This window comes from Agelaius tricolor, unplaced genomic scaffold, assembly GCF_023055355.1.
Source record: "Agelaius tricolor isolate 1412-34295 unplaced genomic scaffold, bAgeTri1.0.p SCAF_30, whole genome shotgun sequence".
Lineage (NCBI taxonomy): Eukaryota > Metazoa > Chordata > Aves > Passeriformes > Icteridae > Agelaius > Agelaius tricolor.
Window position 1 is genome coordinate 1,352,612 of NW_027269290.1, and position 27,319 is coordinate 1,379,930.

The 27,319-nt window shown below is 57.0% G+C and overlaps 1 protein-coding gene across 4 annotated transcripts in view; it reads right to left on the bottom strand.

Annotated features, from left to right (window-relative positions):
- Window positions 1-232: 232 nt before the first annotated feature.
- The window catches only part of PPFIA4 (PTPRF interacting protein alpha 4), a 35,027-nt gene continuing 7,940 nt past the window's right edge, over window positions 233-27,319 (bottom strand). For 2 of the 4 annotated variants that reach the window (XM_071450444.1, XM_071450443.1), the window contains exons 3-31: window positions 26,497-26,598; window positions 26,225-26,389; window positions 25,659-25,733; window positions 23,963-24,058; window positions 23,218-23,439; window positions 22,686-22,832; window positions 22,444-22,582; window positions 21,484-21,563; window positions 20,564-20,695; window positions 18,882-18,944; window positions 17,615-17,706; window positions 14,715-14,856; window positions 14,280-14,485; window positions 13,615-13,855; window positions 13,385-13,420; window positions 12,663-12,796; window positions 12,364-12,521; window positions 11,619-11,712; window positions 11,316-11,397; window positions 10,337-10,537; window positions 7,947-8,009; window positions 6,680-6,706; window positions 5,643-5,818; window positions 4,822-4,919; window positions 4,040-4,215; window positions 3,748-3,816; window positions 2,971-3,148; window positions 1,738-1,825; window positions 233-1,368 (exon numbers count right to left, since the gene is read on the bottom strand). In XM_071450444.1, coding sequence (XP_071306545.1) covers window positions 1,767-1,825; window positions 2,971-3,148; window positions 3,748-3,816; window positions 4,040-4,215; window positions 4,822-4,919; window positions 5,643-5,818; window positions 6,680-6,706; window positions 7,947-8,009; window positions 10,337-10,537; window positions 11,316-11,397; window positions 11,619-11,712; window positions 12,364-12,521; window positions 12,663-12,796; window positions 13,385-13,420; window positions 13,615-13,855; window positions 14,280-14,485; window positions 14,715-14,856; window positions 17,615-17,706; window positions 18,882-18,944; window positions 20,564-20,695; window positions 21,484-21,563; window positions 22,444-22,582; window positions 22,686-22,832; window positions 23,218-23,439; window positions 23,963-24,058; window positions 25,659-25,733; window positions 26,225-26,389; window positions 26,497-26,598 — 3,453 coding nt within the window. In that variant the 3' untranslated portion in view covers window positions 233-1,368; window positions 1,738-1,766. The remainder of the gene's footprint in view (window positions 1,369-1,737; window positions 1,826-2,970; window positions 3,149-3,747; window positions 3,817-4,039; window positions 4,216-4,821; window positions 4,920-5,642; window positions 5,819-6,679; window positions 6,707-7,946; window positions 8,010-10,336; window positions 10,538-11,315; window positions 11,398-11,618; window positions 11,713-12,363; window positions 12,522-12,662; window positions 12,797-13,384; window positions 13,421-13,614; window positions 13,856-14,279; window positions 14,486-14,714; window positions 14,857-17,614; window positions 17,707-18,881; window positions 18,945-20,563; window positions 20,696-21,483; window positions 21,564-22,443; window positions 22,583-22,685; window positions 22,833-23,217; window positions 23,440-23,962; window positions 24,059-25,658; window positions 25,734-26,224; window positions 26,390-26,496; window positions 26,599-27,319) is intronic. The other 2 variants (XM_071450447.1, XM_071450445.1) reach the window with 2 other exon arrangements.

Sequence of the window (27,319 nt, forward strand, 5' to 3'; positions counted from 1 at the left end):
CCACAATCCCCAAATCCAGGTTGGAGATCTTCATATCAGTAAATCCAGCTGGATCGCAGCACATTCACTCAGTTGGGAAGTGGATGTGCCACACTTCAGTTAGCCTTACAATGACCAGTGATTTCACTGGTGTTTAACTGGAGTTCAGCCTTGCACCCCAAAAATCTTGAGGGAGCTAGAGATTAATGATATTTTTAATTTGGGGTCTACAAAGGAGGCTCAAAGCCAGCACTGTTTTAAAATCCTGTTTATTGGAACACACATACATCCTTTCCTGACCCGATCCAGGGTTTGGAGTCCATGCAGTACCAGTAGTATGACGAAAGAAATAGGGCATCGATATAAAGGGCTCACTGACTCTTCAAATTAAAAAAATATTTAGTACTGTATTAGGCAAATGATACACCGAAAAGACGCTGTGACTGTAGAGTCTCTCAGATATTGCACTTCCAGACAGCACATGATAAGTATAAGGTCATTCCAGCCATCAATAAATATCACATCAGAAATAGGGGCCACACAAGGCAAACGTGGCATGAGGAGACAAAGAGATCCTACCCTATGGAAGAAATGGGAAGAGTTAAGAGCCTCCTGGATTGACCCCTGCCAGGAGGCAGGAGGGGAGAGCATCTCCTCTGCACCCAGAGGGGAGGGGTGGGCACATCCCAGGGGTGGAGGGGGCTCCTGTTGTCTCCCTGGGCACCCAAGGAGGGTCCCCTCTCCTGTGGGTGCTGGACACCGTCCCCATGAGCCGTGTGGGGCGGTCCCAGGCACAGCCCCCCCCGAACAGGGCACCTGACAGCACCAAAATCAGCACCTTGCCCACCCAGCCCTGGGCAGACACCGCCCTCCTCGCCTGACGCAGGGCCCCCTTCATCCCACCCAGCACCAGCCCTGTCACTGCCCCGGCCCCCCCAAGGGCAGCTCCTTGACCAGCTACCCTGGAGGAAGGATTTTCACGAGCCTGAATCTTCCTTGGCTTCAAGTCCTGTGGGCAGCAGCATCCCCGATGCCCAGGGCTCGGGCGAGTGAGTGCAGCCCCGTGGCAGATTGGCAACATGAACCAGGCAGGAGAGAGGTTTCCAAACACTGGAGACACTTTGGGGGTGTCTGTGCTGCTCCCCAGATTGCACCATGCCAGGACAGCATCCGGAGCACATCCATGGCCCAGCCAGCGCAGGAGAAGTGGGGGACAGGCCACGGTGGGAGCCACAGGAGCCGGGGGAAGCAGGGGGTGCATGAGCAGGAGGGACAGATCTTGTCGGTCCACAGCAGTGACAGTCTGTGGGTCAGGGCCGAGGAACAGGCACAGGCTGGGCTCTTGTCCTGGAAGGCAGCCAGCACGTGGCATACAGACATGGGGATTTGCTGAGGAGCAAAGTGGGAAAGTCCCTGTGAGGATGCTGGCTCAGCTCCACCCGTGCACCCACCAGCCAACAAACCCAGATGGAATCAGCATTGGATCATGGTTGCACAGGGCAACCATGGCCTAGGGCACAGGAGGAGCCTCCCTGAAGTGCTTGACCATCCTTCCCTCACCCAAGTGGGAACAGCATCCTGGGGTCCCCAGGGGAGCCGTCTGCCCAAGAGTGGACAAACCACACGTGGTGGGACGCTGAGCATCCCTCCCCCACCACTGAGGTCTCCCTGGTCCTCCATGGCCAAACCCTGGTGAGGGCAGCCCCCTGCCTGGGTGCTGCTGGGGCTCCTGCTCTGCCCTTGGTCCCCAGCACTCACCCAGGGCTTGGCTCCCATCTCTCTGACCCTCAGCACGAGTACGTCCGGACCGTGGACGTCTCCAGCCTTGGGGACCCGGAGGCACTGACTGGAAGGGAACCAAAGAGCAAAGCAATTAGTGACTGCTCCAATTAGCCCCCAACATCCCCAAATCCTGTGTTTATTGAGCAGCAACTGTGCACTGCAGCCACGTGAAGATGAGGGTCAGAGGAAGAGCCATGTTTGGCTCTTGATGCTCCTGAGGCTCCAGGACATTTCGGAAATTGCCACTTGCCATCCCCACTCCTGGGCAGTGAGCACCCTGCTCCCTGTCTGGGTGGGATTCAGTCCCAGGTTTCACTGTCTTCAGCCAGAGGGGAACCGAAGCTTCCAGGGATGGGGTGGAAAAGGTCAAACAGAAGCTTGACCCAAACTGCTGGATGGAAAGCTGGGAGATCTGAGCAAAACTAGAGCCAGGAGAAGAGCTGAATCTGGGGTTTGGAGTTGGAAGGTAAGTGCACAGCTTTTTAATTCTCATTCCCATCCTCATTTCTGAGTCTGATGAAGCCAGCTTTGCTCCAGTGGGGAGCAGCTGCTGCCTTGGGATAGTGGGACCAGGGTGCCTGGTCCAGGGGACAAATCAGATTGATCTGGCTGGAGCTTCTGCCTCCCTACAGCTTTGGAAAGGACCAAGACACCTTGAAGAAAGGAGTTGTCTCTTGGGGGCAGATCGTGGGACAGAAAACAGTACAGCCAGCACCACGGGCAGGGCAGGCAGGGTGTCCCAGCAGGTCCTGCCAGCCCTGGGAGAGCTCAGGCAAATGAAGCCAGTTAATACATCCCTTTGGGGGGTAGTTCCCAAAACCAGAATGGAGAAAACTGGCCCAGACTGGACTCCTGCATCCTGGCAGCCGCTGGGTGACATATCCCACTATATGCCACAGTCCTGGCCCCTAAGTGGTTCTTGTAGTTCATAACCAAGAACTCACACACAGGTCTGAAGCAATCCTTTCAGAAAAACATTGCCAGCAGGCCACCACTCCAGGGTCATATGGATTGAGCATCTTGGTTGACCAGCAAGTCACTCCCTCTCCCTCTCCCTCTCCCTCTCCCTCTCCCTCTCCCTCTCCTTCTCCTTCTCTTTCTCCTCCTCCCTCTCCCCCCCCCATCCCTTTCCTTTCCCCATCCTTCCCCACATTCCCTAAGACTCTGAGCAGGGGTGGGAGAGGGCCCCCTGGAGAAGGGCTGACTGACCTTCCGGGGGCATTTTCTTGGCTGGAGCAGCCGGAGGGGGCAGTGGCACGAGGCTGGTGACACGGAAGCCGGCAGGGAGGGTCTCGGCAGAGCCGCTCAGGAGGTTGATGCTGTGCACGTCCCGCGGGCGGAAGCGCTTGCGCCAGGATGGCGTCCGACGGAAAGTTTTGTCATCGCCCTGCAGGGAACAGCGTGTGACAGGCCAGGGTCAGTGCCAGCAGCACCTCCTGGCCCTGTGAGTTAACAAGGGTAGGCCTGTCCTTGGTGACCAGCTCTAGAAAAGTGTGGGATCAAAGGACATAGGACATCTTGTTGGGATCCCATGGCATTGGCTTTATCCTTTCCAGCTCATCTGTCTCTTCTCTACAGGAGCCTGTAGAGAAGGGACAGATCATCTTTGCAGCCTGCCTGCAGAGATGCCTTGGAAACATCAACACAAAAGTCCCAGGAAAGACTCCAAGGGATGCTGGACTCATGGCAGAGGAGCTCCAGCTCTCAGACCTCTTCCTCTGGACTCGCCCCAGCAGCTCCATGTCCTTCTATATTGGAGCCTGGGGCTGGAGGGAGCTCTGCAGGTGGGGTCTCACCTCAGCAGGGCCCAGGGGCAGAATCCCCCCCTGCCCTGCTGCCCACGCTGGGGGACCAGCCCAGCACAGAGGGGTTCTGGGCTGCCAGAGCACGTGGCAGGGGCACATTGAGTTTCTCACCCACCAACACCCCCAAGTCCTTCCCCAGTCACATGGAGAGTCCCAGGACATGGAGAGGTTTGGCACTCACATCATCCAGCCTCCGGTCCGTGCCCAAGGCGAGCAGGTTGTTGAACTCCCTCTCCAGCACTTGTCGAGCCTGCAATTAACCAAAAATTATGTTCCCCCATCAATGGGGAATGGGCTTCCAGCCCAAACTTCCATTCTAGGAAAGCCTGAGTGTGACAGAAAGAGCCCCCATGCCATAGGAGAGCTCTGCTTTAAAAGGCAGAGCTGGGTTGGTGACACAGGTGTGGTCACACCACAGCCATGTCCCACACTGGCCGCTCTTCTCCAAAATCCCCCAAGGATGCTGCTCCTACCTGGGTGTTCTGAGTGGGGATCTGCAGCACAAGGGCCAGGCTGTTGTGATCAAAGTTTTCATCGAGGGCCAGCAGGGCCCCGTGCACACCACTCTCCACCAGGTTGTTCCCGTACTCGCGCAGCCCGATGGACTGGATCCAGTGAATGACCTGGTCATTGGTCCACACCAACACATCTGCACGACAGCAAGGGCACGGCTCAGGGCCACCTCACAACACACTTGTGGCGCTGAGGAGCTCTGGGGATGTCCTGAGGCCCTTTCTCTTTGCTCCAGGATGATCCTGGGACTCTCCTTCCCAAGCCAGTAGCAAAACCGGGAGCTCAAGTGCCAAAACCTGCTCAGTTCAATTTACCAAGCTCAAAGCTGAAATAACAGGCAGAAAACAACTGTGAAAATTAATCCTAAGAACCCACGGCTGCTGATGTAATTAGGGGCATTATCAATAATGAGATGTAATCCAAGCAGCAGCCAGATGCGCAGGGAATCTCACAACAGTGACGAGGAAGGGGAGGCTGAGCAAGCTGAGGATGTCCTGAGCAGTGAAATGGGCAGAGAAGATCATGGGATGCTCAGGCTGCATCTTTGCTTTCCCCTCCTCCCTCCTCATGCCGGTCTGGGGCCAGCTGATAAAGGCACTTGGAGCAGCAGGAAGGTGCCTCAGGAGAACAGCACTGGGGGCTCAAAATAATGGGTTAAAAATAAGAGATAGAAGAGAGACCAGCCCTGGATATCTCCTGGGAGGTTTCTGTCCTGTTCTGGAGCTGGATGGGGGGTGCTGACCTTTGATTTCATGCTGGGTCTCCTCTCGCCTCCTCTCGAGCTCTTTGCGGTCGTAGTTGAGCCTCTTGAGGCACATGATGCCGTACTGGAGGCTGGTGCTGCAACAACACAAGGGGACATGAGGGACACAAGGGGTCACCCAGAGCTCCTGGACACCTGGCTGGGAGGCACCTGGGTAGGAACCCCCCTCTCTGTGTGCTCCCACATGCCCAAAGGATGCTTCAGGCCAGGGATGGGTCGGAACAGACAGAACCCAAAGCTGGCCAATGGGGAATGTCCCTCCCTTCCATGGCAATTCCCCACTCCATCAGGTTGAGCCTGTCCCAGCTGCCTGAGAGCTGCCTGAGATCCAAACAATGCTCACAACATGGTTGCCGGAGAGGGAAGGGGGAACCAGCCCATGGGGGCTGCACCAGGCTGAAGGGCTCACCCTTGGAGGTGACCCTGGCAGGCCCATGGGTCAGGGTGGGCAGTGGGAACCCCATGGCAGGGTTGGATCCTAGTGCAGGAGCCATGGCTTGGATGGCACAAGCTTTCTCCCACTCAGCTGCTGGCAGACAGCAGTGGAGCACCAGGTGGGATGAACCTGAAGTTTTGCCCATCGTTTGCTTCACAGCCAGGGGAAGGCCTGGTCCTCTGCAATTCTGCAGCAGGGAGTGAGGTGAAGGAGAACTTCTGCCCTCAAGAGCTGCCCCAGCTCAGGGTGGTGAGTCCAGCCTGGAAGAGCGATCCAGGGCTGCCCAAGACAGGGGAGAATCCCTCAAATCCCCTTCTCCTCTGCTCCATGTGCACGCAGGGGAGCTCCAAGGGCCAGGACTCACCGGTGGAAGCTGTCCACCATCTTCAGGTGCACCCTCAGGTCCTTCTTGGTGAGGTGGTCCAGCATGCGCGCGTCCACCAGGCATTCCATGAAGTAGCTGCGATACTGGGGCAGACCCAGGCTGGGCAGCCACTCATTCCCAATCCACTCATGGTTCATGTCCCCGTAGGCCAAGGTCTGCACAGAAGCATATGGAGAAGCTGGGGAGAACCCAGGGCTTGGTGGAGCTGCAGAATCCCAGATCAGTGACAGCCCAGAAGGGTCACTGTCCTGAGCCAGGCCAGAGGAGTCAGCCCTGGGTGATACTGAAGGAGCTGGAGGGAACAGTCCTGTTGGCCATGGTCTGTGACCTACTCATGTGCCCCCAGGAGGCAAAGCATAGCCAAAAGCAATGACAAGTGATAACTGGACTTTATGAGCAGCTGCCTCTGGAAAAAGCACACTCATTGAAAGACAAAACAACTGAGAAACAGGTTCCAGTACATTCCCAACTCATTTTTAAGAATCTCTACTTTAAGAATCTCTATTTTATGACTTTGAAACAACAAAAAAAAAAGTCAGTTTTGGGAAAAAAAAACCACCCATTCAACTTCTACTGCAAACTGATTTTGGGTCCAAAAATGAATTAAAATCCATCAGAAGGAAAGTAAAACATTTGAGAGGGATAAAACCAGAAGAGATGGATCCAAGCAGGACTCTTTCCTCCCACCTTTTTGGTTCATAAAAATCACCTGTATGGACTTGGGGCTACAAAATAGGTGAAAAGCAAGTGTGCAGCTTGAATCCTGCATGCATGCAGGGTGGTCACACAGGTGGGGGTTCTTAACACAGGCTCTGGATCTCACAGAGGTCCCAGGAAAAGCCACAGCCTGGAGCAGAGGAGGGCCCAGGAGGACATCCTGTACCTGAGAGATGGCCCAGAGGAGCAGCCACGGGGTGTAGGTAAACATCAATGCCCCACACATCCCCTGGGATGTCCAGGTCCCCCCCGACCACCCCATGCACCGCCCACGGACAGGAGTGACCCGGGGACCTCACCTGTGCCCAGCTGCCTTCCTCTGTGTCCTAAGTGTGACACACGCAGCATGACAACAGAAAGGACAGTGCAGTCAGTACCTGCTGGCCCTGCACAGGAACAGGGCCTGCCATGCACACTGAGACCCCTCAGCAGAGGGACACGGGGACAGGGCTCACTCTTATGCCTTGGGGACCTCAGCCTTGTCCCCAGGGTGCTGGGGACACCCCGACCCTGCTGAGCCTGCTTCCCACCCCTCCTCTAACCAAGAATACAGGGTGGTGGAGGAGGAGGAGGAGGAGGAGGAGGAGGAGGAGGAGGAGGAGGAGGAGGAGGAGGAGGAGGAGGAGGAGATGAAGATGAAGCTTGGGCTGGAGATGGCACCGACACCGACCCTGGGGCTTGTTCATCTTTCCTGGGAAACATAGAGTTCTTAGGTCCCCCCAGGTCAGATGGATGAAAGAGAATTAAGCTTCAGTACATCTGTCATGATCCACAGGGGGCTGCCCAAGCCAATTTGCTGATTTTGTAGCTATTTCCTCCATTGCCAACTTATGCTGGTTTTCCCCAGAAAAGAGCTCACAAAACCTGCCAAGGGACAGTGGCACATCCCTGCTACTCAACAAAAGCTTCAAGAAAATGCCTATTTCAGAGAACCCCAAACTTGTTTGGATTGGAAGGGAAGCTCATCCTATTCCACCCCTGCCATGGGCAGGGACACGTTCCACTATCCCAGGGTGTGCCAACCTGGCCTTGGACACACAGTTCCCACCCAAATCTGAAATGCTGCCCTGCTCTGAGACACAGACAGGGGGTGATCAGGTTGCAGGGAAGGGAGTGTGGCTCCATCTCTCCAAAGGAGCCAGAGCTTTTAGGAGCATGGACACATCCCTGCAAGGGACCCCAAGCTGTCAGCCAGTGGCAGGGACACATGGTGGGGACAATATTTGGGTATGCTGAGGTCAGTGGGGGATTAGACCATGACTTGGGTGCAGAATGGCTCAGGGATCTTATGTGTCTTAAGGTCACTTCTGGGTTTTGTCTTTAATTCCCAAACAGCCAGGCTGCTCTGGAAACCCAGAGATATCCACAAGGGAAAAAAAATCTGATGGGGTTTTAGAAATTGCTGGGACATAAAAGGTTGAAAGAGGGTTTCTAAAGAGCTGCAGGGTGCTGTCCAAGAGCTGACATGTGAGGGATCCCCTTCCCTCTGGGTTAACACACCTGGAGCTGTTTGGACCCTGACACCCCGGGGGCTTCCCCCAGCACCCTGGGGCTGCCCAGCCTCACCGTCTTGGTGGAAGTTGCCATGTTCTCCATCTCCTCATGGGTCACCCAGACATTTCCAGAGGACTGCAGGGAAGAGAGAAGAGGGGTCAGAGCAAACCACCACAGAAACATGGCCTCAGTTCACAACCACCATGGAGTCATGGAATCACAGAATTATTAAGGCTGAAATATCATCAAGTCCAACCCCCAAGCCAGCAGCACCACCGTGTTCAGCACTAAACCACGTCCTCAAGTGCCACATCCACTCATTTTTTGAACACTTCCAGGGATGGTGACCCCACTATTGCCCTGGGCAGTTGTGCCAGGGCCTGATCAGCCCTTCAGGGGAGAGATTTTCCCCAGTATCCAACCTGAACCTCCCCTGGCACAGTTTGAGGCCATTTCCTCTCCTCCTGTCCCTGTTCCCTGGGAGGAGAGCCCAGATCCCCCCCAGCTGTCCCCTCCTGTCAGGAGTTGTGCAGAGCCAGAAGGGCCCCCCTGAGCCTCCTTTTCTCCACGCTGAGCCCCTTTCCCAGCTCCCTCAGCCCCTCCTGTGCTCCAGCCCCTTCCCAGCTCTGTTCCCTTCCCTGGACATGTTCCAGCCCCTCCAGGTCTCTGTGGTCAAGTGCCCAGAAGTCCCCCAGGATTCCAGGTGTGACCCCAGCAGTGCCAGCACAGGGATGGGGACTGCCCTGGGCCTGCTGCCACCACAGCGCTGGCACAGCCCAGGTGCCCTTGGCCTTTCTGCCCACCTGAGCACACCTGGGCTCATGTCCAGCCTCTGTCTGCACCAACTGTGCTGGAACCAAGCCTGGCTCAGGCTGGTGGAGGATCAGACCACCATGTGCTGGAGCTGTCCTGGGGACACCCCACATCCTTGCAGCTCAACCTGGTGACACCCCAATGCCCAAGGGGACCCTGGGCTGTCTATGCAGACACAGAGAGCAGACCAAGGACCTTCATTCATCTCCCTTTCCACTTCAGTGTGATGCTCAGGGAGCCTGCAGGCCTATCCCCACCAGCTGTGACCCCAGACACAGCCATCTGAAGGGGCATAGCAGCCTTCCTTCTGCCAGCTGCGAGTCTACAGATGTGTCTTGGCATTACTTGGCCACCATTAACCCCTCAAAGCCTCTGGGGACCAGGAAAAGACAAAATCCCTCCATCCCACCAAGGGCAGGGATCTGCAGTTGCTCTGAGTTGCCCCAGGAATTTCAGATGGAAAAGTCTTGTGTTGAAATGATTGGGAAAGAGGCTTGTGCAACCAAGCTGGCCCTGAACATCAGGAATGTTTGTATTTCTGCTCTTTGGATGGAGTTTTAGCCTCTCCAGGGCAGCCAGGCCTTGAGTTCTTCTCTTTGCAGGATTGGCCTCCTGCTGAGAACCCCATGTGAGTGGCAGGAGCCTTGAAACTGGAAAGAGCTTCATGCTTCCAGCTGGGAATCCCCATTTGTGCTGGGGGATGAGCATTTGACCAGTCCATGAGGGGACATCACCCCTCCTTGCCATGTTTGCCACAGTGGTCCCAAGGGAAAAGAGGGCAAGTGTGCTGTTACATTTTAGTTAAATGGTTTGCTCTGTCTCACCCCTTGAAAATGTACGGTTTATTGCAAGCCTGTGATCCTCCCCTGCAGTATCATGGATCTGTAATCCCACTGGCCCAAGGCTTATTCCATGCCCACTTTGAACCTCCCTGTTAAGCTGTGGGAGGCACACCAGGCTCTCTCTTGGCCCTTTTCCCCTCCCTCCCCCTTCTCCCTCAGAAACCATGCTGCTCCCGGGGGTGGGACCCCCAATAAACCCTCATCTAATCAGCACCCTCAGGAGCCGTGTGGAGTCTCCTTGCCTGCCTGTTGCTACCAGAGAACACACAGCTTAGGGGGGACTCCCTAGGGACCACAAACAAACAGCAACAGGCAGGGAGGGCAAGGAGGGCAGGGAGGGCATGGAGGGCAAGGAGGGCAGGGAGGGCAGGGAGCACGCTGTGCAGCCCATGGAGGGCAGGGAGGGCAGGGAGAGCAGGGAGGGCATGGAGGGCAAGGAGGGCAGGGAGAGCAGGGAGGGCAGGGAGCACGCTGTGCAGCCCATGGAGGGCAGGGAGGGCAGGGAGAGCAGGGAGGGCATGGAGGGCAAGGAGGGCAGGGAGAGCAGGGAGGGCAGGGAGCACGCTGTGCAGCCCATGGAGGGCAGGGAGGGCAGGGAGAGCAGGGAGGGCAGGGAGGGCAAGGAGGGCAGGGAGAGCAGGGAGGGCAGGGAGCACGCTGTGCAGCCCATGGAGGGCAGGGAGGGCAGGGAGCACGCTGTGCAGCCCATGGAGGGCAGGGAGGGCAGGGAGCACGCTGTGCAGCCCATGGAGGGCAGGGAGGGCAGGGAGCACGCTGTGCAGCCCATGGAGGGCGGGGAGCACTCACCGTGCGGGACGTGGGCGGCGCCGAGGGGCTGGTCAGGGACACCATCTCCTGGATGGCCAGGCGCAGCTTGAGGCGGTGCAGGGCGTTGCTGATGCCGATCTCGCGCTGGATCTCGGTGTCCGACAGGGCCGACATGATGGCCCCGCTCTTGACGTTGGCCCGGCATGCGGCCACGTACCAGGCTGGCATCCCCACCCAGAGCTGGGGACAGGGACAGCAGTGACTGCCTGGCACTGCCACCCTGGCTCCCGTGGCCACCCTCTCTAGAGCCCAGGATCAAAGCTGAACATCCCCATGGGGATTCTTGGCTTAGTTGTACCTTGCAGAGGTGGCCTGTGGGAGGCCCAGCACCCCTGTCCCTGTGCCTGATGGGGACAGCACAGGGAGAGAGCACCCACGGAGCTTTTCATAAAATCATTAAGGTTAGAAAAGCCCTCTAAGATCAGTTCCAACCATTCCCCCAGCATTGGTACATTCACCATTAGCCATGTCCCACGTGCCACATCCACACATCTTTCGAACACTTCCAGGGATGCTGACCCCACCACTGCCCTGGGCAGTTGTGCCAGGGCCCAACCATCCTTTCACTGAAGACCTTTTTCCCAATATCCAACCTGAGCTTTGTCTGGCCCAGCTTGAGGCCATTTCCTCTCCTCCTGTCCCTGTTCCCTGGGAGCAGAGCCTGACCCCCCCGGCTGTCCCCTCCTGTCAGGAGTTGTGCAGAGCCACAAGGTCCCCCCTGAGCCTCCTTCTCTCCAGGCTGAGCCCCCCGCTCCTCAGCCACTCCTCCTCAGACTTGTGCTCAAACCCAAAGCTCTACTCAAACTATTATTCCACAGGCCCTGGGAGGGACGCAGGGATCTCCTCTGCTCTCCCAGGATTTGCAGGCCCCAGCTGTGCACATGGACCGAGCGTGGTGGGACATTGTGGCACACACAGACCTGTGGGGACAGCATGGGGACACTCCATGGGCACGCACCTCCAGCCAGGACACAACAGTGGGGCCATCCCAGTGGGCAAAGGGCAATCCTTTCCTCCGAGCCTCCTCCAGGAGTTCATGCCTGGCAGGAACAGAAGCAGAAGAGTGATTTATGGGGGACTTGTGGGGAAGGGAGAGTTCTTTGAAGGGAACACGCCCCAAGCAGCAGGAATACAAAGCTGTGAAGGAAGTAACAAAGCCCAAGGGAGGGTGAAGATGAGATTTCCCAGCAATTCCTAGTCCTGTGCCATGGTTTCCCAGTAGATCAGTTTCTTGCTGGGGTAGGGAAGGAAGTTTACTCACTTCTTCCGTAGGCGCCGATCCTTCTCAGCCTGAGCTCCCAGCTTGCCCAGTCCCAGGGGGTCCTGGATGCCCCCCTCCACGTCAGTCAACAGCACTGTTGGGCAAGCAAGACACCCTCAGGTCAGTGTGATGTCCCTGGGTCAGTGTGACCTCCCACAGGCCCGGTGTGGGCATTGTCACCATCCCTACGCCAGGGGGACACACAGTGACAGCACAGAAGGTGACAGTGTCCCTTTGCAACCCACCCCCATGGCCCCCCAGCACCCTCGGGAAGCTCAAGCAGACCCCCTCCTGCCATCCCTCCTATTTCCAAATCCCAGAATCCCAAAATCACAGAACAGTCCCTTCTGGAAGGGACCCAGAAAGATCAGGGAGTCCAGCAATGGTCAACATGGAAGTAGTAAAGGATTTGGGAGTGGAAAAGCAGCTCCTAGCAAAGGGCTCTGCAAAATCCATGGGGTGGGGAAGTAGATCTGGAGACATTAAAGATGAGATACAGGGACAGGAGGCCACTGTCCACACCCCAGCTCTGACAGAGCATTAAGGTGACACCATGCTTAGGCCAGAAAGGCCAAGGGGAGAAAACACAAAGCTCCAACTTCCCTGAAGCTGCCATGGCCTCAGCATCCCCACACCAGCAGGGGTGTCCCTGCCCCTCCCTGTCACCCCAACAGCACCCCAATGGCAGACAGAGCCAGAGGGTGAGGAGGGCCTGGCACAGACAGGGACAGGGCTGCTCACGGACCCTGCCCTGTGGACCCTTCTCTGCTCAGCTGGTTAAAACGACCCTTCTCCTTCTTCCCAAACAGGCGCCCAATGGAGGATTTGATCCCCTTCCTCTTGGAGCCCTTGTGCAAGGAGTCCTGGCTGCTGCTGGGATTGCTAGCCTGGTCCTCCAGTGAGCTGGGGATGGAAGAGGGACAGGAAGAGCAAAGCCTTTAGGTTATTCTTGAGCAGGGCACATGGCAAACTCCAGCCCACCCCTCCCACGTATGCCCCAGGTGTATCCTCAAACCAACAGAGATGCCAAGGGTCTCCACATACCTCCTGCCATCCTCCTGACTCAGAGCAGGGTGGCCCAGCTTCTCCAGCCGCAGTGTCCTGGGTGAGGAGGGCGGGGATGTCTCACACTTGATGGTGGTTTTGTCCTCCCGGCTCTCATCCCGAGCTGCAGGTGACTGAACAAGTGGAGAGGCTATGAGGGTGGGAGGCCAGACCCCAGCTCCATCCTTGCCCTGCTGCCTGCCTCTCTCTTGCTCCATGGAGGCATGGCCAAAAGAGCCACCAGAGCCCTGCTGGGGCTTTGCCACGCTCCAGGAATGGCCTGAATGAGAGCTCTGGCAATGGTTCCAGATGCCCAAGCGGATGGGGAGGATGTGGCAGAATGGCTGAGATCCTGGGAATGGGGGGTGAGAGGATGCAGCCCCATGGTCCAGGTCAGGGTGTGGGGACAGAAGCTGCTGGCCCTCATCAGAGGGCTCTGAGGAGCACAGATGGGAATGTCCCAAGGACACCCTGTTGCCAGAGGGGACACAACATTTGAGGACCCAGTGGCTTTCTGAACCTCCCCATGTCCTGCCAGACCCCCCAGGCTGCCAGTGGGAACATGTCCAAGCACCTTTCGGGATCCCCATGATCCTCCTGCTGAATCCCTGGGGTCCCCAGCTCCATCCCGCGCCTGCTGCACCCTGACCTGGTGTGGACAAAGCCAGGAGCAGGCTGGAAAAAGGGCTTGGACAAAAACCAACGGGATGGGAGCCACTCACTAGCAGTTTCCTCCGGTGCTTCCTCAAGTCGCTGGGCTGATTGCAAGGGGGAAAGCGAGAGAGACACAGAAAGGGGGGCAGTTAATGGAGCACCCCCCCAGAGCAGTCCCGGGGCCAGGCTGCCAGCCTGGAGACAGAAACACGGGCACCCCATTGTCCCACACCACCCCCCCAGGCCCATGTGGACACCGGGCATCACTCCCACCTCACGGCCCCTCCCGGCTCCTCACCAACGTCATGATCCCCATGCGGTCCAGGTCCTGCGCCGCGCTGCGGGAGCTCAGCTTGGGTGTGGAGCGGCCGCTGAGCGGGGGGGATGAGCTGGCCAGGGACAGGGCTGTCAGCGAGGTGGGGATGGAGGCCCTCTTGCACAGCTGGGTGAGGTTCAGGCCCTCCATGCTGCCGCTCGTGACCCGCGTCTCCAGCTCCTCTGCACGGAGCTCCGTGGACTCCTTCTCCTCCTGGATCATCCTGAGGGAGCAGCAGCGCTCAGGGCTCCTGGCTCCCCACCTCCCCAGGGACACAGGACCTCTATCCTGGGGAAATGCACCTTGGTACTGTGCCTCAAGCCCCAGTCTCCCAGAATGGCAACAAGATCCATCAGGATCCATAAAAACCAGAGCTGAGACACACCCTGATTCCTTTTAATATCCATGGAGGATATGAAATATGATTGTTTGAAATAATGACACTCTGAGCCAGCACTGGTGCAGCTGAGAGACAGGGAGACTTGGCAGGAAGGACCAATCCCTGTGGCTGGATGTCTTGGAGCCACTTCCCTGGCTGAAGACACATCAAGGCCCCAATTTTAGGCCAGCAGAGCCTCCTGACTATTTGTTGTCCCCCTGGAGCCATTTCTGCACAAGGCAGTGGTGGGTTTTGGCCATGGTCATACCTGATCTCTTCATTGATGGCATCCAGCTGCTCCTGAAGCATCATGGCCAATGTCTGGGCGTCTGAGTGCCCACCAGGAGAGAGCACATCCATGGAGCTGAACAGCGTCTCACGGTCATCCTCGTCCACATCAGAGATGTCGGGGTCGCTGTCGAAGGCGTGAGGCCCCGCGGCCAGGACCCCACCTGCCTGGGCCTGCTCCCAGTCCTGGGGGAACAAGGGCCACAGTCCTACACAGCATTCCCACGTCTCCAAAAGCCAGACTGGTGATCTCCATGCAGGAGTTCTATCTCAATGTGACCTGAACGGGAAACCCTTCCGATGTTCCCCCATCAAAGCACCAGGAGAAGGAAACTGCCCCAAGTCTCCAGATGTGACCCTAATCCCAGGATGCAGGGCAGGAGCAGACCCTCACTCTGGGGTGCACAGGCTTTACCTTGGCTGGCTCCTCTCTCCGGGCACTGAATCGTCCCTTCTGTGCCCGGGGCAGCCCCGGAGCTGCTCCGAAGGGCTCGGCCGGGCCGTGGACCACAGCTCCCAGCGGGAAGCGCAGGTCAGTGGCACTGCCCATGTGGGACCTGGGAAGAAAGAGTCCAGTGGGGGACATTGCTCTGTGCAGGACACCCTCATCCTCAGGCTGCTCCCCTTGCAGCCCAGGCTTCTTGGGAAGAGGAGGAGGAGCAGGAGGAGGAGGAGGAGAACACTGCAGGATGCCCATCCCAGTGATGTTTGCCTGCTTGGCATGAAAGGATGCAAAACCAGGCTCTGGAAAAAGGTGCCCCATTCCCCCACAGGGGACCTGGAAATGCACTCATAGAATCTCTCACAGAATCATTGAATCACAGAATATCCTGAGCTGGAAGGGACCTACAACAATCAAGTCCAGCTCCTGTCCCTGCACAGACCCCCCAACAATCCCACCCTGGGCATCCCTGGCAGCGCTGCCCAAACACTCCTGGAGCCCTGGCAGCCTCGGGGCTGTGCCCATTCCCTGGGGAGCCTGGGCAGTGCCAGGACCCTCTGGGGGAAGAACCTTTCCTGATCTCCAGCCTGACCCTCCCCTGACACAGCTCCAGCTGCTCCCTGGGTCCCGTCCCTGCTCACAGAAAGCAGAGATTGGAGCTGCCTCTTCTGAGGAATCTGCAGCCTCTGATGATCTCTGACTTCTGGAGACTCCCAACTTTCCCAGACTGCCAGAAGTTCAGCCCTGGGCCCTCCCCTGCTGCTCCCTCTCCCTTCTCTGTGCACCCATCAGGGCATCCAGCCAGTTCTGCCCCAAAGCCCCTGCACTGGGGGCTGCTGTGGAGCCAGGGCTGAACAGGGCCCTCCTGCCCCTCCCTCTCCAGAGCAGCTGGAATGTCCCAACACGCTTGTGTCTTCTCCATCTCCATGTACCCAGCAGGAGCCAGCCAGGGAGCTCTTGTCCTTTTCATGTTTATTCCAACATTTTCATGAGAAAACACCCTGATGAGGGTCAGTCTCTTCTCCCAGGCAGTGAGTGACAGGATGAGGGGAAATGGCCTCAAGGGAAGGTTCCGGTTGGATATCGGGAAAAATTTCTTAATGGAAAGGCTGGTCAGGCCCCAGCACAGGCTGCCCAGGGAGGGCAGTGGTGGAATTCCCACCCCTGGAAGTGTTCAAAAAATGGTAGATGAGGCACTTTGTGGTGTGATTTAGTGGAAATGCTAGTATTTGGGTGAAGGTTGGACTTGATGACCTTGGAGGACTCTTCCAACCTCAATGATTCCGTGATTGCAGTGAATAAAATTCCACCTGAAACATCTTCCAGGTGTGAGGACATGAGCATTGTTGGGACCTTCCAGCAAGAACCAGCTGGGACTTCTTCACCCTCCTCCTCCTCCTTGCCAGGGCTGGTGCCTGGGACCAGGCCCTGGTGAGTCCCATACCAGGCAGAGCAAGGCAGCAGCTTGACAGGAGGGCACTTGGAGCCACTTGTGGTGCTCATTCCATGTCTTCACTTTGCCCAGTTGCTTCTCTTGGCCCTGAAGACCCAACCATGGAGCTGAGCCAGGCACATTCCTGGGCACAGGGTGATTACTCCCCACATACAGTGCCACTGGAGACTCGAGGTTTGTTTAATTTATGGTGAATTTAAGATGACAAAAGCAGCAGCCCCAGGCAGATGGTGGTTTTCCATCATGGTGGGCCTGGTTTGCAGGCCTGGATACAGAATCAGGTCAGGCCTGGAGGTCAGGCAGATACAGGCCTGAAGACAAACTCAGCACCATGAGCAGCATGGCTGGAGCCTGGTGTGTCAGACAAAGGCACAAGCCAAGTTCCAGGGATTTCAGAGCTGCTGACAAGCTGCTGCCCAGCTAAAACCAGATAAAAACACCTTAGACAAAAGCTGACATTTCAGCTGGGGGATCATTCTGCAACTCACTATTTCTGCTGAGTTTTCACCTGAGAAATATAAAAAAATCACCAAATTGTCCATCCTGCTCTTACAGACCCATGCAAAGAGGTCCCACACATGCTCCAGACTCTGCTCCAGCACCCAGCTCTCCTTCATCCTCACAGGCTCTTCCTCACCCTCCCCATTTTTTCTCTCCATGACAGACACAGGGTCTCCAGGCCTTCTCTCCTTTCTGCTGACAGACCCAAGGCTGGTTACATCAGCTCCTCCCCATCTTTTCCAGCCTTGCCAAGAGGGAAATTTTCTTCACTGGTTGCTCCCACTGACTCCTTGCTGCCTTGAACCCACGCTGGAAGTGCTCAGGGCAGGGTGTGGCATCCCAAGTGGGGCTGTTGTGCTGTCACCCTCCTTTACCACCTCCATTTTCCTGGAGCAGCTCTGGGTACCCTGGTCAGTGCTGGAGGCTGAGACCTGATGGACTCACCTCTGCTCCTGGTGCCCTGGGCTGGGATGTCCCCATATCCCAGCTGACTTTAAATGAAAGGGTGTGGGAGGACCATAGCATTGGAGAAAGAGGGGCCTCATTCTCCTTTGCCTGCAACAGCTCCAAAGCAACTCCTCCTTCTGCCCCAGCCCATCCCCTGTACTCCACAGGGGAAACGTCCTCTAGTGAATATCCAGCTTTCAGAGCAAAATAAGTCCTAAGCCACTTGTGCAGAAAAACAAGAGCAAATTTGGGGCCATTCAGTTGGGCTGGGCTATTCTCAAGAGTCCATGTCCCACCCTAGGACAGATCCATGGTGGGACAGCACAGCTGGAGCTGACCCTGCCGTGAGGACCCTGCAGCCCAGCACTGGAGCTTGGGGGCACCAGAAACACCCAGTGCCAGCACCACTTTGGGGCCCCCAAAGCCAACTGCCCCCAAAGCCAGGGGTGCAGGGGTTTGCCCTGGAACTTACCTACTGTGCACACTCTCCACAAATGTCCCACTCCTGGTCTTGAGCTGATCCACCTCCAGCCTCAGCTTGTCGATCTCGTCAGACAAACGCCGCTGTTTGGGGGGATGAGACAGGCAGGGCTTGGGTTTGCTCTGGAGAGCTGCCAGGTTTCGGGCAATCCACATCCTTGGCTATTGCCATGCTTACATTCCCTTTACAGATCCCTACCCCAGGTTTAAAGCATCTTGGGCACATCAGCAGAGAAACAGCTCATGCAGGCAGGGGGAATGAGGGGGGGGTGCTGCAGAGGGAGGATCAGGACAGACAGGCACAGGTGCTCAAGGAATGCTGCTTTGGGAGATGAAGGAAAACAGGTCCCACTTGGATGCTCTGGCTCTTCTCCAGACTGCATGTGTGTGTGCTCCCTTGGCAAGGGACTGGCAGTGAGGGACCCCCCAGCCAAACTTGCTGCTGGCCCTGTCCCTCCTGCTCCCAGTCCCATCGCCATGGGGAAGCTGTGCCCGCACCCAGTGCTGGGAGATGCCAGGGGGAGGCTGCAGATGGACAGGGAGGGAGGGGAGAAGGGATCTCCCAGGCACAGCAGGATCCAGTCTGGGGGACAAAGAGGCTGAGCCAGGGTGGGCAAAGTGCCAGCAGTGTCACACGAGTCCCCGAGCTCTGCCCTGCCCAGACCTGAGCAGCCACGGCTGGGAAGAACAAGGAATAAGCACACATGCTCCGTGCAGGCAAGGGGAAAAGTAGCCCCCTGATTCCCAAACCATGCATGAGACATGCAGCACATCCCAAAAGCTCCCATTGCTCCAAAAAGCCATGTCCCTCCAGCTCTCTAGCAAGGCCACTGGGGGTTCATGCAGATGCTACTGAAATGCCTCATCTGAGAGCAGGGTGTGAACACTGCGGGGTCCCTGCAAGCTGGGCACGGGGCAGAGCACCCCCAGTCTGGGGAAGCCTCAGGGGCCAGGGGTTGGGGCTGCCTGAGCCCTCCTCCAGGCATGGGTGAAGCCAGCCTGGCCTCAGCACTGCACCAGTGGGCTCAGGGATGGATGAGTGTGACAGGAACACGGATGGCAGGGAACTGACCCGGGGCTCTCTGGGGAGGGGGTGGCAGCTTCCATCCAGCCACTGCGTGGGTGAGTGTGCGGCCTCCTGCTGCTGGGTGCTCTGCTCCCCACAAACTGGGGCATTTTAGGAGAAGCAAGTGCCCCTAACTGGGGGTTGGGAGTGAGGCAATGCCATCACTGGGTCAGGTCCCTGCAGCCACATTTACCTTGTCATGCTGGTGTTCCTCTATCTGCTTTTGGGTATTTTCCAGTTCTTGTAACAATGTATTCTTTAAGAAAAACCAAAAATAAAATAAAAGGAAACAAAAACAGGAAAGAAAAAGAGAGACCATTTAGGAAATGGCCATGTGGCCTCCCCAGAATGGCCAGTGTAGAATTCCTGTGTAGTGAACACCTGGAAAAGGCTCCCTGGGCTATTCCTCACCTGCCTGTGCACAGCTCTCCTCTGCAAAGCTCCTGCCTCTCAAGCAGGGTGGCCACAGCTCAACTCCTGCCCCACTCTGGGACTGAGCATGGCCATGGAGGGTGATGAGGGACTTGGTGGACAGGGCTTGAAGATTAGGAAATATGTCTGAGAGAAGAACCACTCCTCAAGCAGCTAGATCAAAGGGAAAAATGTTCCTTACATCTAAGCTAGGGAGTAGGCAGGGGGGAAAGGAGATGTACTTATAGAGTCACAGAATCATGGGATTGTTAAGATTGGAAAAGCCCTTTAAGATTGAGCCCAACCATTCCCCTCAGCACTGCTGTGTTCATAGCTAAACCATGACCCCAAGTGTCACATCCATGTTTTTGGAACACTTCCAGGGATGGTGACTCCACCACTGTCCTGGGCAGTCTATTCCAGTGCTATAATTATTTCCTTGATTTTTTTTTTTTTCCTAATATCTGTCTAAACCTCCCGGGGAGAGTTTATAACTGCCTGAACCAGTGCTCATTTTTGGTAAGTGCTGGCAGCCAAACAGGATCATTTTTGTGCATGGAATTCCTGGATGAACTCTCAGGGTGGGCAAGTGCTGGCACCAGACTGGGGAGCAGGCAATGCCCTTCAAAACGTGTCACCACTCTGGTCCCTGTTGCTTGCACGGGTGGGATTTGGACTCATCCCTGCAGGGTGGGTCCTGCTCTTTATCCAGAGAAATCTGCTGAATAACTGGACATGCTGGCATAGCCACATTTGGTTGAGGACAGGAGGAGCAGAGCAATGGGGTGGGGGAACAGAGTCAGCCCGGGGGGCATCAGCTGGGGGATCACCTGTGTGCTCCAACTTGCTGAAGGCAGGAACCCTGAGAGAGCTGAATCACCAAGGCCTGACCTCTCACTGGCACTCTGGCTGGATGCTTGCTTGGAGCCAGCTGCTCCCAGTTAATTCCATTCACACTGAGGCAGCCACAGCTCCAGCCAGCTCCTCCCAGGAAACCCAGTTCCCCGGCAGTCAGGTGGGAGATGTTCATGGACACTGCCCTGGCTTGGAGAAGGGAAATCAGTCTGCACCTGGGGGCAGGAAAGTTTTAAGGCAGCACGTGGAGGGATGGGCACTGGGACAGGATGAACACTGCAATTTTTCCTGCAAAATGCAGTTGGGATTTGCTCTGACAGCTGGGCACAGGTGGCATCAGGGCTGCACTAGCAGAGACAGGGAGGTGAGGGAAAGGAGCAGGACAAATCCTGCTGCTGTGGGAGTTGGGAGGTGGTGGGGAGGGGGTCTCCCTGAGTGAGGTGACCAGAGCATTTCCCTGCGCTTCACCAGCCCCAGCACAGCCATGTCTTGCATGTTACCATTTCTCCAGCCCTGCACAGGCACTTCCAGCCCTGGGCCATGGCTGGATGAGGCACAGAGGGACTGCAGACCCCTCAATCCCCCGAGGAGCCCTGCCCCAGGCAGTACCTTTTCCTCCAAGGCTGCCATCCTCTCCTTGAGGTGCAGCTGCAGCCGCTCGTTGCTCTCGCTCAGCAGCCGATCCACGGTGTCCGAGAGCCGCTTGTTGTGCTCCTCGTTCATCTTCTCCCTCTGCCGCGCCTGGGACAGACACAGTGACACCAGTGTCACATCCACAGGGGCTCAGTGCCCTCCTGCCTTCCTGTGCCTGCTGCAGTGTCAGAGCTGGCCCACCAGGCCCAGCGTCTGGGGACAAATCCTGGTTGGACCCTCTGTGCTGGCCCTGCTACTTGGTGCCACCTCCCAGCCAGAGATGAACAGGAGAGAAAAGGATTTAAGGAGACCATGCCTGCCTGCCCCTCAAGAAAGCTTCTCCTGTGTGTCTGCCAGGAATACCCACACTGGGGGCACCTTCCAGACCCCACTGGATATGGAAACTCTGGATTTTCAAATATCTGTCTTAAGGCAAAACATCTGGGGGCTTCCCCGGGGCCACATCTGTAATGTCACCCGGGTGACCTGAGAAATGGGCATCACAGCCTCCTGCATGGACAGCCCAGCCCCAGCTGAGGAGCACAGAAGCTGAAGAATGGACTGTGCAGCCCAGGGCACAGCAGCTCAGCTTCCCTGCCCTTTTCATTCTGCTGATCCAGGCTCAGGGGAAGAGCTGCTGAAGCCTCTCCTTCCACCCTTTGGGGTTCCAGCTTTCCCCAGGGAGTGATGCTGAGAGAGGAGTGGGTGTGGAATATTAACAGCAAGTCTTGGATGCCTGGGAGATGGGAAATCACAGCAGAGAGTGCCATGAGCTCCTGTGTGGCTCAAGTTTAAGTGATCCCAGATGGGAAAGGATTCACCAGGCTGTTCTCCCAAGCTGCTCCCAAACTGCAATCCAGGTGTGCCCAGGCACCCAGGCAAGGATCAGGACTTACCCTGGCCAGCTCCTGGTTCTTTTCCTCCAGCTGAGTCTCCAGCTGCCTGAGGTGCTCCTCGATGCTCCCGTGCCTCTCTTCTGCCTGGGAAAAGCAGAGCAGCCTTCTCGGATGATGCTCCCCAAAGCCATGAGGGCCCTGCTGCATTCTGGTGTCCATCTCTGCATGTGAGTCCTTCCTGGGATGCAGGGCTCTCTCCCACTGCCTGCATCCCTGCCAGGACTCCCTGTGAGCCCAAACCAGCCCTGCTGGCACAGTGACAGGAACTGGAGGTGCTCTGTGAGGACCTAAACACCATTCCAGAACCCAGGAAGGGCAGGGATGGCCCCATCCATTCCTCCCTGCAGGCCTGCACCCGCCAAAATCCAGCTTGGTGCTTCCTCTTTCTCCTCATCTTAGAGTGGTCTCACCCAAGCCAAAGGGCATCCACACTGACAGGGCCATCCCTGCCTTGGAGAAAGGGGCTGAGGGAAGGGAGCAAACCCCTCATGTGCAGGATAAATTGAGGTGTCCTTTAAAGGCAGTGCCTTGTCCCTGCAAGGGGGGGACAGCAGGGGACAGAGAGGCCACAGCTGGGAAGCAAAGTGGGATGCCTTGGGCTGCCAGGGGCTCCATTGCTGCAGGGGGCGGCCAGACCCAGCTCATCCCCCGGTCCCAGTGCTGCCCTCCCTCTCTGACCCCTGTCCTCCCTCTCCGACCCCTGCCCTCCCTCTCCGACCCCTGTTCTCCCTCTCCGACCCCTGTCCTCCCTCTCAGATCCCTGCCCTCCCTCTCCAATCCCTGACCTCCCTCTCTGACCCCTGCCATCCCTCTCAGATCCCTGCCCTCCCTCTCCAATCCCTGCCCTCCCTCTCTGACCCCTGCCCTCCCTCTCAGATCCCTTTCCTCCCTTTCCCTCCTGTCTCTGCCTTCCCCTGCAGCTCCAGTCCAGCCCCTCCAGCCCGGCCCCAGCCCTGCCACTTGCCTTGGTGAGCGCAGCAATGCGCTGGGCCAGCTCGGCTTCCACCTCGGGCAGCGTCTCTGCCTTTCTCATTGTCTGCTGCAGCTTCTGCTCGGCCAGCTCCAGCAGCTCCTGCAGGTGCCGCGCCTTCTCCTCGCACTGTGGGACAGCAGGGTGTCTGCCACCCCGGCATGGCCAACCCCCAGCACCCCTCCTGCCCCAGCCCCCAGGCAAGGGGACACTCAGGGCCCAGGGTCAGTACCTGGCGGTGCAGGGACTCCTTATTGGCCAACTCATTCTCCAATTTGTCGTTGAGGTCATGGATGGAGGTGGCCTCTCGCTGGGCTGCCAGGTACCGTTTCTCCAGCGTGGTGATCCTCTCCTCCATGTCCTCCTTCTGTGCCAGGGCCTGGGGAAGTGATGGGGCTGTCACATCCTGCTCTGTGACAGCGCAAGGCCATCTAGGTCCTTCAAGCCTGGGACACCCTGAGTCCCCTTGACACGGGGATGAGGGACAGCAGAATGGGACAGTGATAAAGGGAGAGTCAAACAATCACAGGAAAACCCTCTAGAGAGGACACAGGTCACTGCACCAGGTGTGCTGCACACCTGAGAACCTGTCTGTAACCTCAGGGAAATCCTGCTGATGGACTTGGGGACAATTTCCCAAAGGCAGTGGCCTCTTTTGGAGAACACCCTGCACACAACAGGAGTTCCAATCCCCTCCCAGCCCAGTGGAAGCAGCTGTGAGGTCTCTGCCCTAGGCTGGGCAGTGCAAGGGGACAGGGACTCACCTCTCGGAGGTCTCTCTGGTACTTGCTGCTCATCTCCTCAGATTTGATCAGATCCTTCCTGGCAGTGCCCAGATCCTCCTCCAGCTCGGCCACGCTGGCAGCCAAGGCAGAGATTCGTTCCTTGGCCTGGACTACTTCAAAATTCTGCTTCTCCAGGAGCTCCTGCAGCTCCACCACCCGCCCGGCCTCGTCGTCCGGGTGGACGGAGCCATTGGAGAGACGCTGCAAGGCACCAGAGGGAGGAGGATATTGGGATGCTCCAAAGCTCCCAGGCTGTGGCATTGCCTGCAGCTACTCAAAGTGGGAATGTGGCCCTGCAGGGACTCAGTGAAGGGGTGGAAGTAGAAACAGGGGGCTCTGGGACCTCCATCAACAGCCTCCACAAGCCAGGGATGGGGCTGCTTACAGGAATGATGGAATAGGGGTGGCTGAGGGCTTACCAGAGCATCTGGTGGAAGATGTCCCTGCCCATGGTGGGGGTTGGAACAAGATGGCCTTTAAGGTCTCTTCCCATACAAACCATTCTGTGACCTCTGGGAAGTAGAACCCCCGGGAGCACCCAAGCACAAATTCAGTGCACCCCACTCAGAAATGGCCTGTATCCACCAGGAAGGGCATTTCCCATGGGACTGGACCCAGAGGAGAGGGAAAACGGTTTTCAGCAACCTGGAGCCAGCACCAAGGAGATGGGAGAAATGACAGCCTCACTGAGCAGGGTCAGAGCAGGGCTTTGCTGGGCTCTCACCTTCCATGGAAGTTTGGCTGCTGGTTCCTTGGGCTCCCTCTCCTCGCGCTCGCCCGCCGCAGGCTCCCGGGCAGAGCCTTGCTGCAGAGCTGCCACCTGCATGGGAACAGGGACTCAGCACTGGGGACAGCAGGAGCTGAGGCCAGTCCTGCTGCAGCCAGGGCTGCACCAGCTCCCTGCCAGAGTCCTGCTCGTGGCTGGGGGGACCAGAGGGAGCGGGTGAGGAACAGCCCTGAGTTGGCACGGTCACAGCTGGAATCCTGGGGCAGCTATGGGCCTCCCAGTTCAGGAAGGACATTGAGGGGCTGGAGCATGTTTAGGGAAGGGAATAGAACTGGGGAAGGGACTGGAGCACCAAGAGTGGTTGAGAGAGCTGGAGGGGCTCAGCCTGGAGAAAAGGAGGCTCAGGGGGTCCTCCTGGCTCTGCACAACTCCCTGACAGAGGGGGCAGCCAGGGTGGGGGGCAGTCAGGCTCTGCTCCCAGGGAACAAAGGGACAGGACATGAAGAAATGGCCTCAAGCTATGCCAGGGGAGGGTCAGGTTGGACATCAGGAAAAAGCCTTTCCCTGAAAGGGTGGTCAGTCCCTGGCACAACTACCCAGGGCAGTGATGGAGTCACCATCACTGGAAGTGTTCAAAAAACAAGTGGATGTGAAACTTCACAATATTGTTCAGTGGGCATGGGGGTGTTTGGTCAAAGGTTGGAGACTTTTCCAGCTTTAATGATTCCATGATTCTAAGAGGAAGGTCAAAGGTTGGAGACTTTTCCAGCTTTAATGATTCCATGATTCTAAGAGAGAGGAAGTCAGAAGTGCTGGGAAGGCTCAGTACTGAGGGAGGTTTTCCTGGTGAGCCCAGGGCTCCCTCCCAGCTCATTTCACTGGTTTACAGCCAGACAGATTCTGAACCCAGTGCAGCAGGAGAAAGGGGGTAAACACTGGCCCTGTGTCCTGCTCTGATAGAGGAGGGTGGGGAATGGTCCCTGAAAGGAGAGGAGCCTGGGAAATACCATGAGACTTATCCTGGGAGCTGGAAAGAGAAGCAAAATTTGGCCAGCAGAGGCTGTAGAATGGCTCCTTCCTTTTGGGACTAGTGGCTGGGCACAAATTCCAGGAAGGAAAACAGAGTTCATGTCTCTTCAAGAACACTTTATCCCTGGAAGTGTCCAAGGCCAGGTTGGACAGAGCTTGGGGTAACCTGGGATAATGGAAGGCATACCTGCCCATGGCAGGGGGCGGAATGAGATGAGCTTTAAGGTTCCCTCCCACCCAAATGAGTCTGGGATTCTGAGATGACCACGGCTGGAGGTTGGGGACAGTGAACAAGACAACCCCAGACTCCAGCAGGGAAGAAGATGGGGGATGCAAGATGAGGTGCTTGTAACAGCGTGGTTTGGGTCTCTGCCAAATCAGGGCAAATCCCACATCACCCTCAGCCCCCTGGAATGATTCAGATTCAGACTGTTTTTGTCAGTGACATGAATTCCAAACAGCAAACAACAGGGAAATGTCACCTGTGAGACAAATAGTTCTCAGAATCTTTACAGGGTTTCCTTAAATACAGACAAACCTTCAAGTAAACAGCAATTTTAGAACAAAAGCCTTACAAAGAACCTGACCAAATGCAAATGCCACATGAACTGCCCAAGGTAATGGGGAGCATTCCCAGCCCAGCAGGTGCCCAGGTACCCCTTACCTGCCGATGGGCATCCACAAGCTGCTCCTCCAAGGTGGCCACGCGCTCCAAGGCTGCTCGCAGGCGTTCCCTCACCTGCAGGTGAGTGAAACAATGGGAAAGTCTGTTATTTATCCAGGATGAGGGTATCCAGGATTTAGGCATGCTCCCAGGCTTGTTTGTTAGGCTGACAGCCAGGCTCAGGTGGATTCACAGGTTCAGGATCATCCAGGCCATCACAGGGGGTTAAACTGTGTTGGAGAAAACCGGCTGGGTCAATTCTTGGAGATCTATGGCCAGAACAGCCTGGAGAGGTCTCCTAGCAGAGGAAGGAGATGCTTGAGGTGAATGAATGAGGAGAACCAACGAAGACTGACCCAGGGTGTCAAATGCCACCACCCCAAGAGTGACCTGGGAGGGTTCCCTGTCCCCAACAGCCTCAAACCCAGAGGATATGCTGGGCAGCCCTAGCAGCTCCTCACTGCAGCTTTGGGATAGCCAAACCTTAACAACACAAAGTGGCAGAGAGGGAATGGAGGGGTGGGAGAAGGAACTCTGAGCAGGAGAGGTCCCAGCAGCTTTCCCACCTTTTCATCCAGTGCCTTGTGATGCTCAAAGAGTGACTTGAGTGCCTTGAGCACCTCGACCTCACTGGACACCCCAGAAGGTGACTGGGCCTGCCGCTTGACCACGGTCATCCTGAGGGAGCGCTCATGCCGTGACACCAGGCACTCCAGGTGCTCCAGCAGGAGCTGCAGGGGGACGACAGAGGGGCTGTCACTGCCAGGATGGGCCCAGCAGCCCCTGGGCTCCCACAGTCCCAGGGCTGAGGGCCTCCCAGCAGGGTCTCCAGGCTTACCCGGGTGTTGTTGCGCTCGGCTTTCAGCTCTGAGATCTCCTCCTCCCTCTCCAGGAGCTGCTCCCGGCAGGCGCTGAGCTCCCGCGTCAGCGTCGCAAACTCCTGCGGAGAGCAGGGACAGAGCATGGTGGAGTCAGCCCTGCTGGACCTCCAGCACAGCATTTCCCATCCAAACCCAACCAGGGTAGCACTGAGGGAATGTGGAGAAACCAGTGGAGAGGCACAGCCAGGCCAGGAGGGGATTTATTCCTGGCTTCCCTCATGCTCTGGACAAGGAGAACACAGCAGCTCAAGATTTATCCCACTTGGTTTGATGTCTAATGGCACAAGAAACTGTTCTACAGCTGCAGAGGTGGTTGATGGCATTGAAAGCATCCCAGTCAAGACCACCAGCACATTCCCATTCCCACAGTCCCCTGGATGCAGATCCCACCTCGGAGCATCCCACCAGGCTAAAACTCACCACAAAGCCACAGTTGGTCAGGATGAGTCCCCTGGCCCTCAGCCAGCCTCTGCCATGGCCTCAGGACCTGGAATCATCCAAAACTTCCTTGCAAAAAAGAGGTTGCTGCCTCAGTCTAGCACGTGGAGCCCCAGTGGGCTGCATATGGGGCACCCCCAGGTCCCGAGTCCCAGCTGAGAGGGATGGGGCACAGCAGGAGACAGCCAGGTGCCACCAGTTCTCGCTGCTGCCACTGCTTCCTCCAGGGATGTGACAGCCAGCAAGGAAGAGCCAAGCCCAGAGCAATGCCAAAGGAATGCTGCACACCCAGCACATCCCTCGAGACAGGATGAAAGCCACAATCACACTTGTGGCTGTGTT